Source organism: Oryx dammah, unplaced genomic scaffold, assembly GCF_014754425.2.
Source record: "Oryx dammah isolate SB20612 unplaced genomic scaffold, SCBI_Odam_1.1 HiC_scaffold_18, whole genome shotgun sequence".
Lineage (NCBI taxonomy): Eukaryota > Metazoa > Chordata > Mammalia > Artiodactyla > Bovidae > Oryx > Oryx dammah.
Window position 1 is genome coordinate 50,446,244 of NW_024070202.1, and position 13,144 is coordinate 50,459,387.

At 41.3% G+C, this 13,144-nt stretch overlaps 1 protein-coding gene across 2 annotated transcripts in view; it reads left to right on the forward strand.

Annotated features, from left to right (window-relative positions):
* Nucleotides 1-13,144, forward strand: part of STARD3NL (STARD3 N-terminal like) — a 77,500-nt gene that overhangs the window by 30,678 nt on the left and 33,678 nt on the right. For both annotated transcript variants that reach the window (XM_040260868.1, XM_040260869.1), the window contains exon 2: nt 6,823-7,105. In XM_040260868.1, coding sequence (XP_040116802.1) covers nt 6,881-7,105 — 225 coding nt within the window. In that variant the 5' untranslated portion in view covers nt 6,823-6,880. The remainder of the gene's footprint in view (nt 1-6,822; nt 7,106-13,144) is intronic.

A 13,144-nucleotide genomic window follows, 5' to 3' on the forward strand; every position in this document is an offset into this window, starting at 1 on the left:
GATTTTTTTTTTCTTCTAAGTATTTCACTCATTTTCAGTTGGAAAATTAATAGGAATCTGCTGGAAAAAATTGACTCCTTGATTCAGGAAAGATTTTAAAATTTATATCGAACAGTTGGTGAGTGATTTTATTTAGATGCTTTAAATTTTTTTTTTACTTATTAACTTAAAATAACTTTATTTTCCAGACTTCTTTATATAGTAATTTCCTATTGCTACAGCTGCTAATTTGGAAGTGATGTGAAGGTGTTTTAAATTTCAATCCTATTGTCTAGATTTTAGAACTGCTTTTCTAGACATTGTATTTAACTTGGAGTATATAAGACATAAAGTAAGCCAGGGCTGTTTTGAAATGTGAACATAATGGTAGTGGACATTTGCCAAGAACAGATTTGTTTGATCTTGATTTTGTTAAACTTCCTGTAGTTCTTCATCGTGATAATCCTCTAGCCCAGGAAGCTGGAGTGTAACACAGATTCATTAGCTTCCTAACCTGGGCCACTGCCAGACTTTCTACTAAAGCCACTGTCATCAGAGTTCTACCAGGTCTTTCTTTACCTTCCAAGGTAGAAGGGACACACTAGAGTATTAGAATCAGGAAGCCCAGGACAATGAATCATTTGTTGTTGTTGCTGCTTAGAATATCTTTACTGCAAAGCAACTTTGGGATATTCTAAAAATACAAGCAGCTCATCTAAACAGACACTAAATAGAAGTTTTTATTTTTTGAAAGTTTGAATAGTTAGTTGAATTCTGACATGTAGAATCCCCAGGTCTTCTTAGGCATGCAGAACTTTCCTCATCTCACAGTGATACCTTTAGCATAGGAAGACTGTCTGTTATGTTTCTCTGATACTCTGGATTAGCTTCCTTTCCACAGGACTTCTCCTCTGTGCATGCTTACTCGGAAAGCATCTGTGGTTTTAGCTGTCCTGCCTTTTTCTCATATTGGCACGTTGTGCTTGTAAATGTCAGGTTACTCCCGTGTCATTCCTGTTCTCCACTTCTAGCTGTTTTCATTTTGGAAACTGTCAGCTCTAAACAGGACTTTAAAAAAACCGTCATGTACCGGGTCTCATAACAGGTGCTGGGCCTTGCAAGAGGAGAGCCAACCCAAGGTGCTTCCTGCCCCCTGAGAAACCCAGTCCTGGGACAGAGTGGGCACCCCTGAGGCAGCTCTGGTCTTTAGGGACAAGCCCAGTCACTGTATCCCAAGGGCCGTTTGAACACCTTCTTATGTCCCTCCTGTTTCCTTCCAGGAATCCGACAGAGAGGGAGGAAGTGGAAGACCCAAGTCTTAATCCTCAAATATGTCTTAAAATATTTTTTGGATAGGTGAATCCTCATAATCCACGTAGGCCTCAGCTGCTACTTTTTTGTTTTCTCCATCTGTAAGCAAACCTTTCTAGGCAAGAATAATTTCAATAACGAGCATGAGGAAAGCTGTGAAATAGCACCTTGAGACACAACCTTCAGTTGTAGGACTCTCTGCCTGTCAAGCAAGGGAGGGAGAGTAGATCAGAGTGGTGGACTTGGATGCCCCCAGGAAAGGTCGAGGCTGAGGCCAAGTGGGGAGTGTGGGCTCCATCTGAAGAGCTCAGCAGTTTCTTGGCTTTGTTCTCATGGTAAGGGAATGCAGGCCTGGCCATTCTGTGTCTTTTAACTTTTCCAGAGAAGCTAGACATCTGGAATTTTACTTGAAAGATCATTATTTAAAATGTTAGCAATTAGTTCAAAATCTTTAGAAATCCTGTACAAGACCAAGCAAAACATTTCTGTAAGCCAAATCTGCTCCCCAGGCCTCTGGATAAGTTGATGACTAAGGTCTTGCTGAGTTAAGTGTTTTTAGTGTCTGTTATTCTCACATTCTCTCTCGGGGTAGAACATACGGTGTCTTGCTGTGGCCGGAAGTAATTCAGAGAAGAAGGCTTGGGAGCCTGGGTTGAGAGACTTGATCTGACTGCCACCAGTAGGATTTCCTGGAGAAGGAAATGGCAATCCACTCCAGTACTATTGCCTGGAAAATCCCATGGACAGAGGAGCCTGCTATAGTCCGTGGGGTCACAAAGAGTCGGACACGACTGAGCGACTTCAATTCTTCACTTCAGTAGATGCCCAGAGGCCCTTTCCTCTTCTCCTAGGACTTGTGTAAAATGCTTGCTGTGGTGGCTACTGCCCCAGAGCAGCTGCTGTTTACCATCTGGGTAGTATATCAATTCTGAGTCGAAGCAGATGGAGCTGAAGTTTTGGCCAACCAGTTTTACAGCCAGCCTGGAGACATCTCAAAGATATAGCCACTCGAAGATGTAAGCTCTTCTTTCTGGAAGCAAAAGGATCTCAGATTTTTGTTTTTCTCCAAGTGTGAAGGGTATTATCGTTTAGGAAGCTACCATTATAGATGGGACAGCGTTCTTCTCCAGCTCTAGTGGTGTGGGATTAAGGGAATAGAATAAGGCAGAGACCTGTGTATTGGGCTAAAAGTCCTGCTGAAGTGGCCCTCAGGTAAGCCAGCAGAGATAAGACCCCCTGTGCCTGAGGTGTGCTGTGTCATGAAGGCCACCTATGGAAAAATAAAGAGGAGAAGGAATTATAAGTTCTTCCTCATTGAAGAATCAGAGCATGAATTGGAAAAATTAATATTCATCAATTAGCCTACTTTTTGCTGATTACAACACAGTAACTCTAAATTTCAGCTAGCTCCTCTTTGAGAAGGTGATGGAAGCAGCAGTCCCCCTTTTTAGAAAATTACAAATAATGAAGGAAGTATTTTAGGCTTTGTGAACCATATAATCTCGGTTGTGACTATTCCTTTCCGCTCTCTTCATGTGAAAGTATCCGTAGCAATCGATACCAACCACAGGAATGGGTGTGGTGGTATTCTAATAAAACCTCTGCATTGAGAAACAAGTAGCCTGCCGCATTTGACCTACAGGCTACAGTTTGTTGACTCCTAGTTTAGAACATTGACAGCTGTGATAGATTGAAATATTTGTCAGCAAATACTCACTTACCTTCTTCTCTTTGGATGGAGTATATACATCTCAGCTCCATGCCCTTTGGACTTTAACCAATAGAATATGAGCAAACATAATGTGTACCGAGATTCCATTGTGCTTACATGGTTGAGCTTGTCTCCTGTGCTCTTGCCATTTGCCATGAAGAGAACATGCCCCAGGTCGTCTTGGACCAAGGGGAAAGACAGACAGGACAGTCTAAGACAGACTTAGACCCAACACACAGTTTGAAGCCAAGCTCTTCTACGCATCGCCTGAAGCAGAATCGCCAGCTGGGCTCAGACTAGATCAGCTGAACTGAACTAGACCTATGAACCTGGGAATAAATTGTAGATTGTTTTAAGTCTCAGAATTTGGGAGTGGTTTGTGAACACAGCTTGACTGTCAAAATAGCCAACACAGAGTAGGAGCCTTACCTATCCAGATAAAACAATTAAGATATGAATCTCCTTTTCAAAAACCAGAACAACAAAAGAGAATTCTCATCTCCTCACACAAATTCTAGAGAAAAATAAGATGATGTTTTTCTTTATTATATAACCCTCCACTCAACTCTTCCTCACTTGCCCCCTTTCCCACGCTCCTTCCATCATTGGAATAAACCCTGCTTTGTGGATTCAGGCCCCCACATGTACAGCTGATCAGTACTTAACACCTCTTTAGAGAGGCATAGCTTTCCTCAAGCCAACTCCAGAGAGGACTCAGTACAAGAACTGGGTGTTTAATACTTTCTGCATTGTATCTGGGAAAATATCCAAACTCTTCCTCAAAAATGAGAAGTAGAGGTTTCCGAGAGCCTACTCTGCATTATTGTGTGGGTTAGATGCTAGGCAGGATTTATCCAGTCAATATCTGTTTTGTTTCTGCTGCATATGTGCTGAGGTGGTCCCTAAGGACCCAAGGGTGTGCAAATCAAATTGGAGGGCTTTAAGGAACACTTCAGCTAGTAGGAGAGATGGGCGAGTTAGTCCAGTTCAGTTCAGTCACTCAGTTGTGTCCAACTCTTTGCGACCCCATGAATCGCAGCATGCCAGGCCTCCCTGTCCATCACCAACTCCCGGAGTTCACTCAGACTCACGTCCATCAAGTCAGTGATGCCATCCAGCCATCTCATCCTCGGTCGTCCCCTTCTCCTCCTGCCCCCAATCCCTCCCAGCATCAGAGTCTTTTCCAATGAGTCAACTCTTTGCATGAGGTGGCCAAAGTACTGGAGTTTCAGCCTTAGCATCATTCCTTCCAAAGAAATCCCAGGGCTGATCTACTTCAGAATGGACTGGTTGGATCTCCTTGCAATCCAAGGGACTCTCAAGAGTCTTCTCCAACACCACAGTTCAAAAGCGTCAATTCTTCGGCACTCAGCTTTCTTCACAGTCCAACTCTCACATCCATACATGACCACAGGAAAAACCATAGTCTTGACTAGACGGACCTTTGTTAGCAAAGTAATGTCTCTGCTTTTGAATATGCTATCTAGGTTGGTCATAACTTTCCTTCCAAGGAGTAAGCGTCTTTTAATTTCATGGCTGCAATCACCATCTGCGGTGATTTTGGAGCCCCCCAAAAGAAATCTGACACTGTTTCCCCATCTATTTCCCATGAAGTGATGGGACTGGATGCCATGATCTTCGTTTTCTGAATGTTGAGCTTTAAGCCAACTTTAATCTTAAGTGGCATATCCACAAGCTTGAGGGAGCTTGGAAGAGATGTACTTGGCCTTGCCTGGGGATAGGAATGTGGGGAGTATTTCAGGGAAGTCTTCCTGAAGGAAGTGACACTTGAACTGAATTTTTCTGAAGGACATGGTTAAGGTGAAGTCCTGTAGTTGTAGAGCAGAAAAGGAGATAGGAATGTGGGGAGTATTTCCGGGAAGTCTTCCTGAAGGAATTGACACTTGAACTGAATCTTTCTGAAGGACATGGTTAAGGTGAAGTCCTGCAGTTGTAGAGCAGAAAAGAGGCTTTAGAAGTATCTTCCACTTTACTCATTAAAAGGAAGCTTTTACTCCCTTTTAAAATTTCAGTCTGTCCCAGACAGAGGTCCATTTAAGAGTCAAGCTTCTCAGTGCAGTCTGTGCCATGGGTAACTTTACTGTTAAATCCATTGCAAATAGCATCTAAACATTCTAGCTAATTAGCAGTTATATAAACACACGTATGAAAAATAAGGTAGTGATTCTCATTTCCCAAGTCAGGTGTACAACGTTGCATGATGTCAGTTTTTAGTTGGAAAAAGCCTCAGATTTCTCGGCTATTGGTGTTTGCTGTCCTTTTTCATTGATGAGGGGAAAGGAGAATCAGTAAGACTAAGAAAAGGATCTAATTACCTTTCAAATGGTTTTCTTCCAAAAAACAGTCCTCTGTTTGATTTGTGACTTCTTTAGATTTTCTGTATGGTTTAGTGGATTTGAGCCATTGATATGACAATAAATTATTTAAAAAACAAGTACAGCCCTATTAGCACGACTCAGGCCAAGACCACGCTTGTGCCCGTAGTCACTTTTTCCTTCCTTTTGCTTGGGAGTAATCACTGACCCAGCCTCTAATGACACAGATCAACTTTTGCCTTGAAGGTCTACAGTTAAGTTCCTTTAGATGACCAGAGGTAGGGTTACAGAATCAAGAAATACAAATATTTTAAAGTATCATAGGTCATATAACCAAATTGCTTTCAAAAATGTTATGTCATTAAATCACTACACTGTATGAACATGTGGGAAGCACTTTTGTTCCTGAGTGTGGGGAAGGAGAGAAATGAAAAGCCAAGTGTAAAGATAGAGAGACTTTAGGGAAATTCCAGCAATGTTTTGAAGTGGTATTTTGCCCACCTGAAAAGGGTTCTTTCTCTGGACTTTGCCACTCACCGCATTGGGGCAGAAAGGAGAGCATGGGAGCCTTGCACTTGTTAAGCTCTGGACGTAAGTGACACGCATTACACTGGCCAAAGGAAGGCACCAGGTTCAGCAGAACCGGGGGTGTATAATCCTCCCTCAGGGAGAGCTAATGTAGGAAAGGAAACCAGAATAGTTAGCAAAGAAAAATACCATCCAGCGTAATACTCCCTATTTGCTGACTTTACCCCACCCTTGGGGAGATCAGATCATTCAGATTCCCAGTCTTTTATTTAGTTTAGAAGCACATGCTGGCCTTGAGGGGAGGAATCCTGTGTCTCCATATGGGACAGTGATTGTTGCAGTTATCAGTGGGGTGTTTGCATATGGTAAACTTCTTAGGGTGGGCATAGTTCTTTTCTAAGGAGAGATGCGGAAACGTACTTATTAACAGGTAACAGAAATGCAAATTTGGATTATTAGATACCTGTGGTGGAAAGCAGTTCCTCTGTAGGAAGTACATTTTTTCATAGCTGATTTACGTGTTTTTGGTACATGCTCTCAGTGAAGCTGTTCGGTAAATGTTTCCTGGTCCACAGGGAGTGGCACTGACATTGTAGAAGTTTTCTGCCTGGTGCAGCAAGGGAGCTGCCTTGGCTTGTTCACCCAGAGGCATGCTCCAGGTTCCAGGCACACAGTTTTGTTGTGGTTAACAATCTGTCTTTACCATTTACTGTAAATTTGTTTTCTTCTTTATTGACAGTCTTTTCCATAACAGTTTTTTTTGGAGTAGTATCGATAGATAACATCAAGAATTGCTTCTCATTTCACTTTCTCACTGTGTCTTCATCAGGACAGAAATGTCTTCAGTTCAGACACCCTGATGCTCAGAGAGATGGACTGTTGCACGGGGATGGGGGTCACACTGCAGTATCAGGTGGGCTCTGATTTAATGTGATGTCTCTCTTCCGTTCCCCAAAGATCTCTTCCCTCGAGGGATGGTGAAGTTGGAGAGAGGCTCCTTTAACCCTCCTGCAGGATGAACCCCCTGCCAGAAGACATGGAGAATACTCTCACGGGGAGTCAGAGCTCACACGCTTCTGTGCGCGACGTCCACTCCATCAACCCCACGCAGCTCATGGCCAGGATCGAGTCCTATGAAGGAAGGGAGAAGAAGGGCATATCTGATGTCAGGAGGACTTTCTGTTTGTTTGTCACCTTTGACCTCTTATTTGTAACATTACTGTGGATAATAGAGTTAAATGTAAGTGGGTTTTGTTTTTGTTTTCTGTGACATTATATGAATTGTTTCCAGAGACAAAGTTGTTTCTTATTTTTCTCATCATTTCTGTCTCACTTTCATGAATTCCATCTTTCTTTGAAATGAGGCATTCTTGATGTTCTCCAGTTGATTTGAACTTTCCTTGTTTTTTACTGTTATTGTTTAAAACAAACCTAGTTAGTTTAAAATGTATTTTGTTGTTATTCAAGTTGAATTCATGGGGTTTTATTTTATAACAGGAGTTGGCAAACTGCAGTCTGAGAACCGAATTCAGGTCGCCTGGTTTTATAAATAAAGTTTTATTGCAACATAGCCCTGCCCATCTGTTTACATATTGTCTGTGGCTGACTTTCATACTGAGTGGTTGAGTTGAGTAGTTTTGACAAAGTCCATTTGGCCACAGTGGGAAAATTTTTTATCCCCTGGCCTTCTAAAGAAAAAAAAAAGTGCTGGTCCTTGCTTCAAAAAAGTGTAGCATGCTTCTGGAATATGTTTTAATGTTACATCTACTTTGTAGTTCCTACATTTAAGATTTTTGCATGCACTTATTTTTTATCTTTTTTCAAAGAGACTATTTATTCATATTTTATCCAGAAGAAATCCTAGAGACATGTGGAGGTTTGTTTTGTCAGCTTTCTGTGGTTATATTGCCAAATAATTGTCTAGACCAGTACTGTCCTTGTTCAGGCGCTCAGTCGTGTCTGACTCTTTGTGACCCCGTGAACTGCAGCACACCAGGCTTCCCTGTCTCTCACTATCTCCTTGAGTTTGCTCAGACTCATGTGCACTGTCAGTGATGCCATCCAACCATCTCATCCTCTGTTGCCCCCTTCTCCTCTTGCCCTCAATCTTAACCAGCATCAGGGTCTTTTCCAATGTCCTAGTGAAATACAATGCAAGCCTTATATGTAATTTTAAGTTCTCTAGTTGCTGTAGTTCATAAAAGTGAAAATAAACAGGTGATACTCACTTTAGTAATATATTTTATTTGCCCAATATATCTGTTTTCTTGAAAACCATGCCTTTGACTGTTTATATTTCTTATAAGCACATGGGTGAACTCTTTCAGAATGCTTTCCTCTCAGGCAAAAATTGTCCGTTTCCTTTACTTTCAGCAATTCATTTATTTCAAAGAAATATTTGCTAAAGCCTGGGTAGCAATAGTTATTAGCCATTGTTTATTATTAAGAGGTTGCTCTTTGCAGACATGGTGCTAAGTGCTTTACAAGAAATTTATTAAAATATAGAAAATATGAAAGGATGCTGAGATTCCTGTTAGAAAATTATTTTTAATTTTGCCTCAGAATAGAGTGAGTGTCTTAATCTAAAGCGATTAGCATTCTGATTCATACCAAGAATTTCTGTTTTAGATTTTAGACTCTTAATGATTAGCATCATTGGAGTCATTTAGTTTCATCATAAATTCTAATAGAGCAATAAAGCTCTTTTTGAAAGCAGATATATTAGAAAATAAAAAGCATTTTTCTTTTTAAGAAGAGAAGATTGGCTCTAGAATCAAGGTCATGTGCAATATGAATCTGCTGTTAGGTTTCTGTTCACAGATTGTCCTTCTTTTAATCTAACTCTGTGGGTGTGCCCTATTATTATTTAAAGCCAGAGAAGCCGGCGATATGACAACAGTAATTTCAAGTGTCTCTTTTTACTATGTGTTGCATCAGAGAACATATTTCAATTGATATATTTTCAAAACAATCAGCTGTGGAATGAGAGATGGAAAAGAAATACACCTTTTAATAGGAAAGCTTAACAGTTTTAAGGAAGCACACTTAACATTATTATAGTGATAGCACAAAATCAAGGCGTTTTTTGGTTTGCCACTGATATGATCACACTGAGCGCGTTTTAAGTAAGAGAAGCTGTGGTTTGGGCCTGTGGTGGGTCATGGGGTTACACTTCGCCCTTCCTTCCTTCCTTACTGCTTTGAGGAAATTAGAATGGAAGTGAAGTTAAGTGGAATGCGCCCTGTTTCATTCATCATAAGGGACCTGTTTCCATCTGCATCCAACTTGTTATAAATGAAAAATCACCAGGCCTAGCAATTTAGAAATGTGTTTTTATCCTCACTTTTCCTCTGACTGCCAGTTTCTCAATTTGTAAAAAGATCAAAAAAGAGTATATGATCTTTAAGATAGTATATCTTGACTTTCTTAGAGAGGCTATTTTTTTTTCTCTAAAGGCACGTTTAATTTTCTAGTTCTATTTGTTTAGAATCATCAGTCCTGACCTGGGTGTTTCATTACACACTGTACCATCCCTTTTCTTTTGTGGTCTGTTTCTGTAAACCTCTGTAATCACTCAGGTCCCTTGTTATTTTTACATGCTTATACATTTATTGAGTGCCAAGACACAGGATTCTGATTGAGGTGTTGCAGACTTCACAGAAAGCTACAGATTTAAAGTTTAGCTGAAGAGATATAACAGGTATCTTATATTGCCTCCTGGTGTTAATCTTTAAAAGAGGAAAGAAACAGCATAAAGGGAACTTAGGCCTTCAAAGGAATATGAGGGCCCAGATGTTCTAAGCAATCATAGCAATAACCAAAATACTTTGCCTTCACATACAATTTTCAAGTTGACCACTTTCCTGCTGGCTCCAGGGAGCTGACTGGCACCAACCCAGCCTGGAGCACACAGCCTGGGTGAGCTGGAGCAGCCTAAGAGTACCGTGGTTAATTTTCCTGCTCAAAGACCTTGGGGTGGCTGATTTCTTTGGGTCCAGTTGAAGGGATGGTTCTGGTTCTGTGTCAGACCTTTTGGTACATGCCTAAGTAGACTGATTCCTCAAATTAGATCTAGAATTCACCATTGGCTTGGTGTGCCTGAAGATTCTATTTCTCTTTTCCCCTAGACTCTTAGACTGACAGGGACGGGGATCAAAATGGCAGCAGAAGAGAAATCATTTTTCTTTCTCAGCTTTTGATACCTGGGTTAAGATTATAGATCAAGAAAGGCCATTATCAGTGCTTACTGCCTGTCTTACTATATTTTCCAACTGATGTATTTGAAAGGGCCAGGATGCTTCTAGTTCACCATGGAGCCATCATGACCAGCTCTGTGGCCTCAGGCAAGCCATTTAAGTTCTCTGAACCTTGGTTTCTCAGCTAACTGAGCTGATACCTGTCCTGCCTTCCTTGTGACTTCTTGTGAGGATCAAGTAATAAGATATATACCACAGCCCCTTGGCAGTTATGAAGCTCTATATAACTATAGATTTCGCTGTAGATTATGTAAAGCCCTAAAGTAAATTTTAGGGCTTCCCAGGTTGTGCAGTGGTAAAGAATCTGCCTGCCAGTGCGGGAGATGCAAGAGACATGGGTTTGATCCTCCGGTCAGGAAGACCCCTGCGGTAGTAAATGACAATCCACTCCAGTACTCTTGCCTGGAAAATTCCATAAACAGAGGAGGCTATCAGGCCATAGGGTCCATAGGGTCACAGAGTCGGGACACGACAGCCACACACACTAAAAGTAAGTTGTACCCAGAAACAGAAATAAACAAGTTGCTTATTATTCTCTCATTACTGTTACACTTAACGTTTCAGGTGTTTATTAGCCTACTGATTCTGATTTTATTATTTCACTGTTACTGTGTTCTGTGGTTAAACTGTGATCACCAGTGATAACAGAAATTCACTGGAAGAGTTCAGTGGATTGGAATTATCTGAGGAGTGAGTGCAGGAGATGAACTGGACTGTGTATGGAAGGAATTGTGTGTGGGTAGAAGGAATTGGGGATAGAAGGATGATGTAGGATCAGATGGTGGGACCAGTGGGGAGACAGTTTGGTGAAGAAGGTGAACAGAAGCACTGAGGCAAGAGTGTGCTTGTGTGTGTGTGTGTGTGTGTGTGTGTGTGTGTGTGTGTGTATGGTTTGCAGGGGAGACGGGGGCAGACACAGAGAAAACATTAGCCTGGCTAGAAATAAGGTTCCCATAGGAAACAAAATTGCCTAGGTAAGTTGGATCCAGACTACTGAAAATATTAAAACAGCTACAGAGAAGTTGGACTTACTGCAGTTGTGAGCTGAGATAGATTCTAGAGCAGACTGGAAAACACAGTTTTGAGATCTTCCAGAAGTTAATGACTCATACTCCACATCACATCATGACCTACCTGCTGTATCTGTTTGGATGCTTAACGTGACATGCTCCCCAGTGACACACACACCCCTGTTTTCCTTCGCTTTGTTCTTTAACAGGAAATGATACCCAGATGCTCAGGCCAGAGGTTAAGACTCATCCTTGATTGATTTGCTTGGTTTATTTTGTCTTTATCATGCCTCGTATCCTTAAAAGAAAGGCCTGTCAAATCCACCTGCAAAACACACTCACAACATGACCTCTTCTTTCCATTTCTACCATTACCCACCCTTGACCAAGCAACTCATCCAAACTACGGCGCCCTGTCTGAGCCTGACCAGTTTACCTGCTTCCATGCTTGTGTGTGTGTGTGTTAGTGGCTTAGTCGTGTCCACTCTTTGTGACCCCATAGACTGTAGCTTCACCAAGCTCCTCTGTCCATAGGATTCTCCAGGCAAGAATACTGGAGTGGATAGCTATTCCCTTATCCAGGAGATCTTCCCAACCCAGGGATCGAACCCAGGTCTCCTGCTTTGCAAGCAAATTCTTTACCATTTGAGCCACCAGGGAAGTCCTGGATTCCACTCTTGCCCTCCTCAAATCCATTCTGATAGAAGCCAGAGTGACTTTTAAAAGTAGAATAAGTAGAAATATAAATCAGATAACATTTTCTGTTTAAAACTTTTCATTGACCTATCAGAGCACTTAAAATCCAAAGCCCCCAGGAAGCCAACCCCAATTTCCTTTCCCACCCTTTGTTCCTGGCCCACCCAGGTCAACCAAACTTCTATTCACAGAATGGAACAAGCTCTCTTCTGTCTTAGACCCATTCTTCTATATGAATTGGTTCGTTTCCTTCATCTTGATGTAGATTTTGTCTTACTATGCTAGTATCAGTCATTTCAACTGATTTAATTCATTTAAAATCAGTCACCAAGGGAAGATTTCCATGACCACTCATCACAAAGGAGTCAATGGTTATTCCGCCGCACCGTCCTGCTTCTGTCCTTTTAGCACTGATTTTCTTTTTTCCCTTTTTTTCTGATTTTCTTATGTGTCATCTGTCTGCACTTGCTAGAATGTTAGTTCCACAAAGACATAGATATTCATTTGTTTACTGAAGTATTTCCTGTGTGTAGAATAGTCCTTGGCACTCACTAGGTGCTCAGCAAATACTTGGTGAATGGATCAAGTTCATAGCAGTGGTTTGCATATTAGTTTAAATTCCAGGCAGATTGATAGTAAGAAGATTAACTCAGAAGTTTTTGGAGGAACTCCATGGAAGGTTGTGGGAGTAGAAAGAAAGAGCTAACTTGAGAAACATACTAAAGGAAGAAATATAATGATTTGTTGATAAGCTGATTTTATCACCCCAGTATCCAAAGATGACTCTTAGGATTTCTAAGGACAGAATCTAGAATAACAGTACCAGTTCTGACAGAACCATGATTGGGAAGGGGGAGTCCATGTGAAATTAAAGATGAATCTGTTTGGGACATCTTGTACTAGAGGCCAAGATTTTGAAGGAAATTTGAGTGTAAGTTGGGGTTAGGGATACAGATTTTACTCTATTTAAATTCTTCTTTTGTGCACATGCTCAGTTGTGTCTGACTCTTTGTGACCCCATGGACTGTAGCCCACCAGACTCTGTCCATGGAATATTCCAGGCAAGAATACTGGAGTGGGTTGCTATTTCCTACTCCAAGGGATCTTCCCGATCCACGTCTCTTGTGTCTCCTGCACTGGCAGTTAGATTCTTTACCACTGAGGCACTGGGGAAGCCCTTTCTCTATCTAAAGGCAACATGAAATGACAGTTTATTTTAAAGTTTATGGATACTGAGGAGAACCTCTTTCTACTGGCTTGTTATTGCAGAACTGTATCAGCAGCTTTAATTCCTGTTCTCTCAGCCAGTAGGGTTGT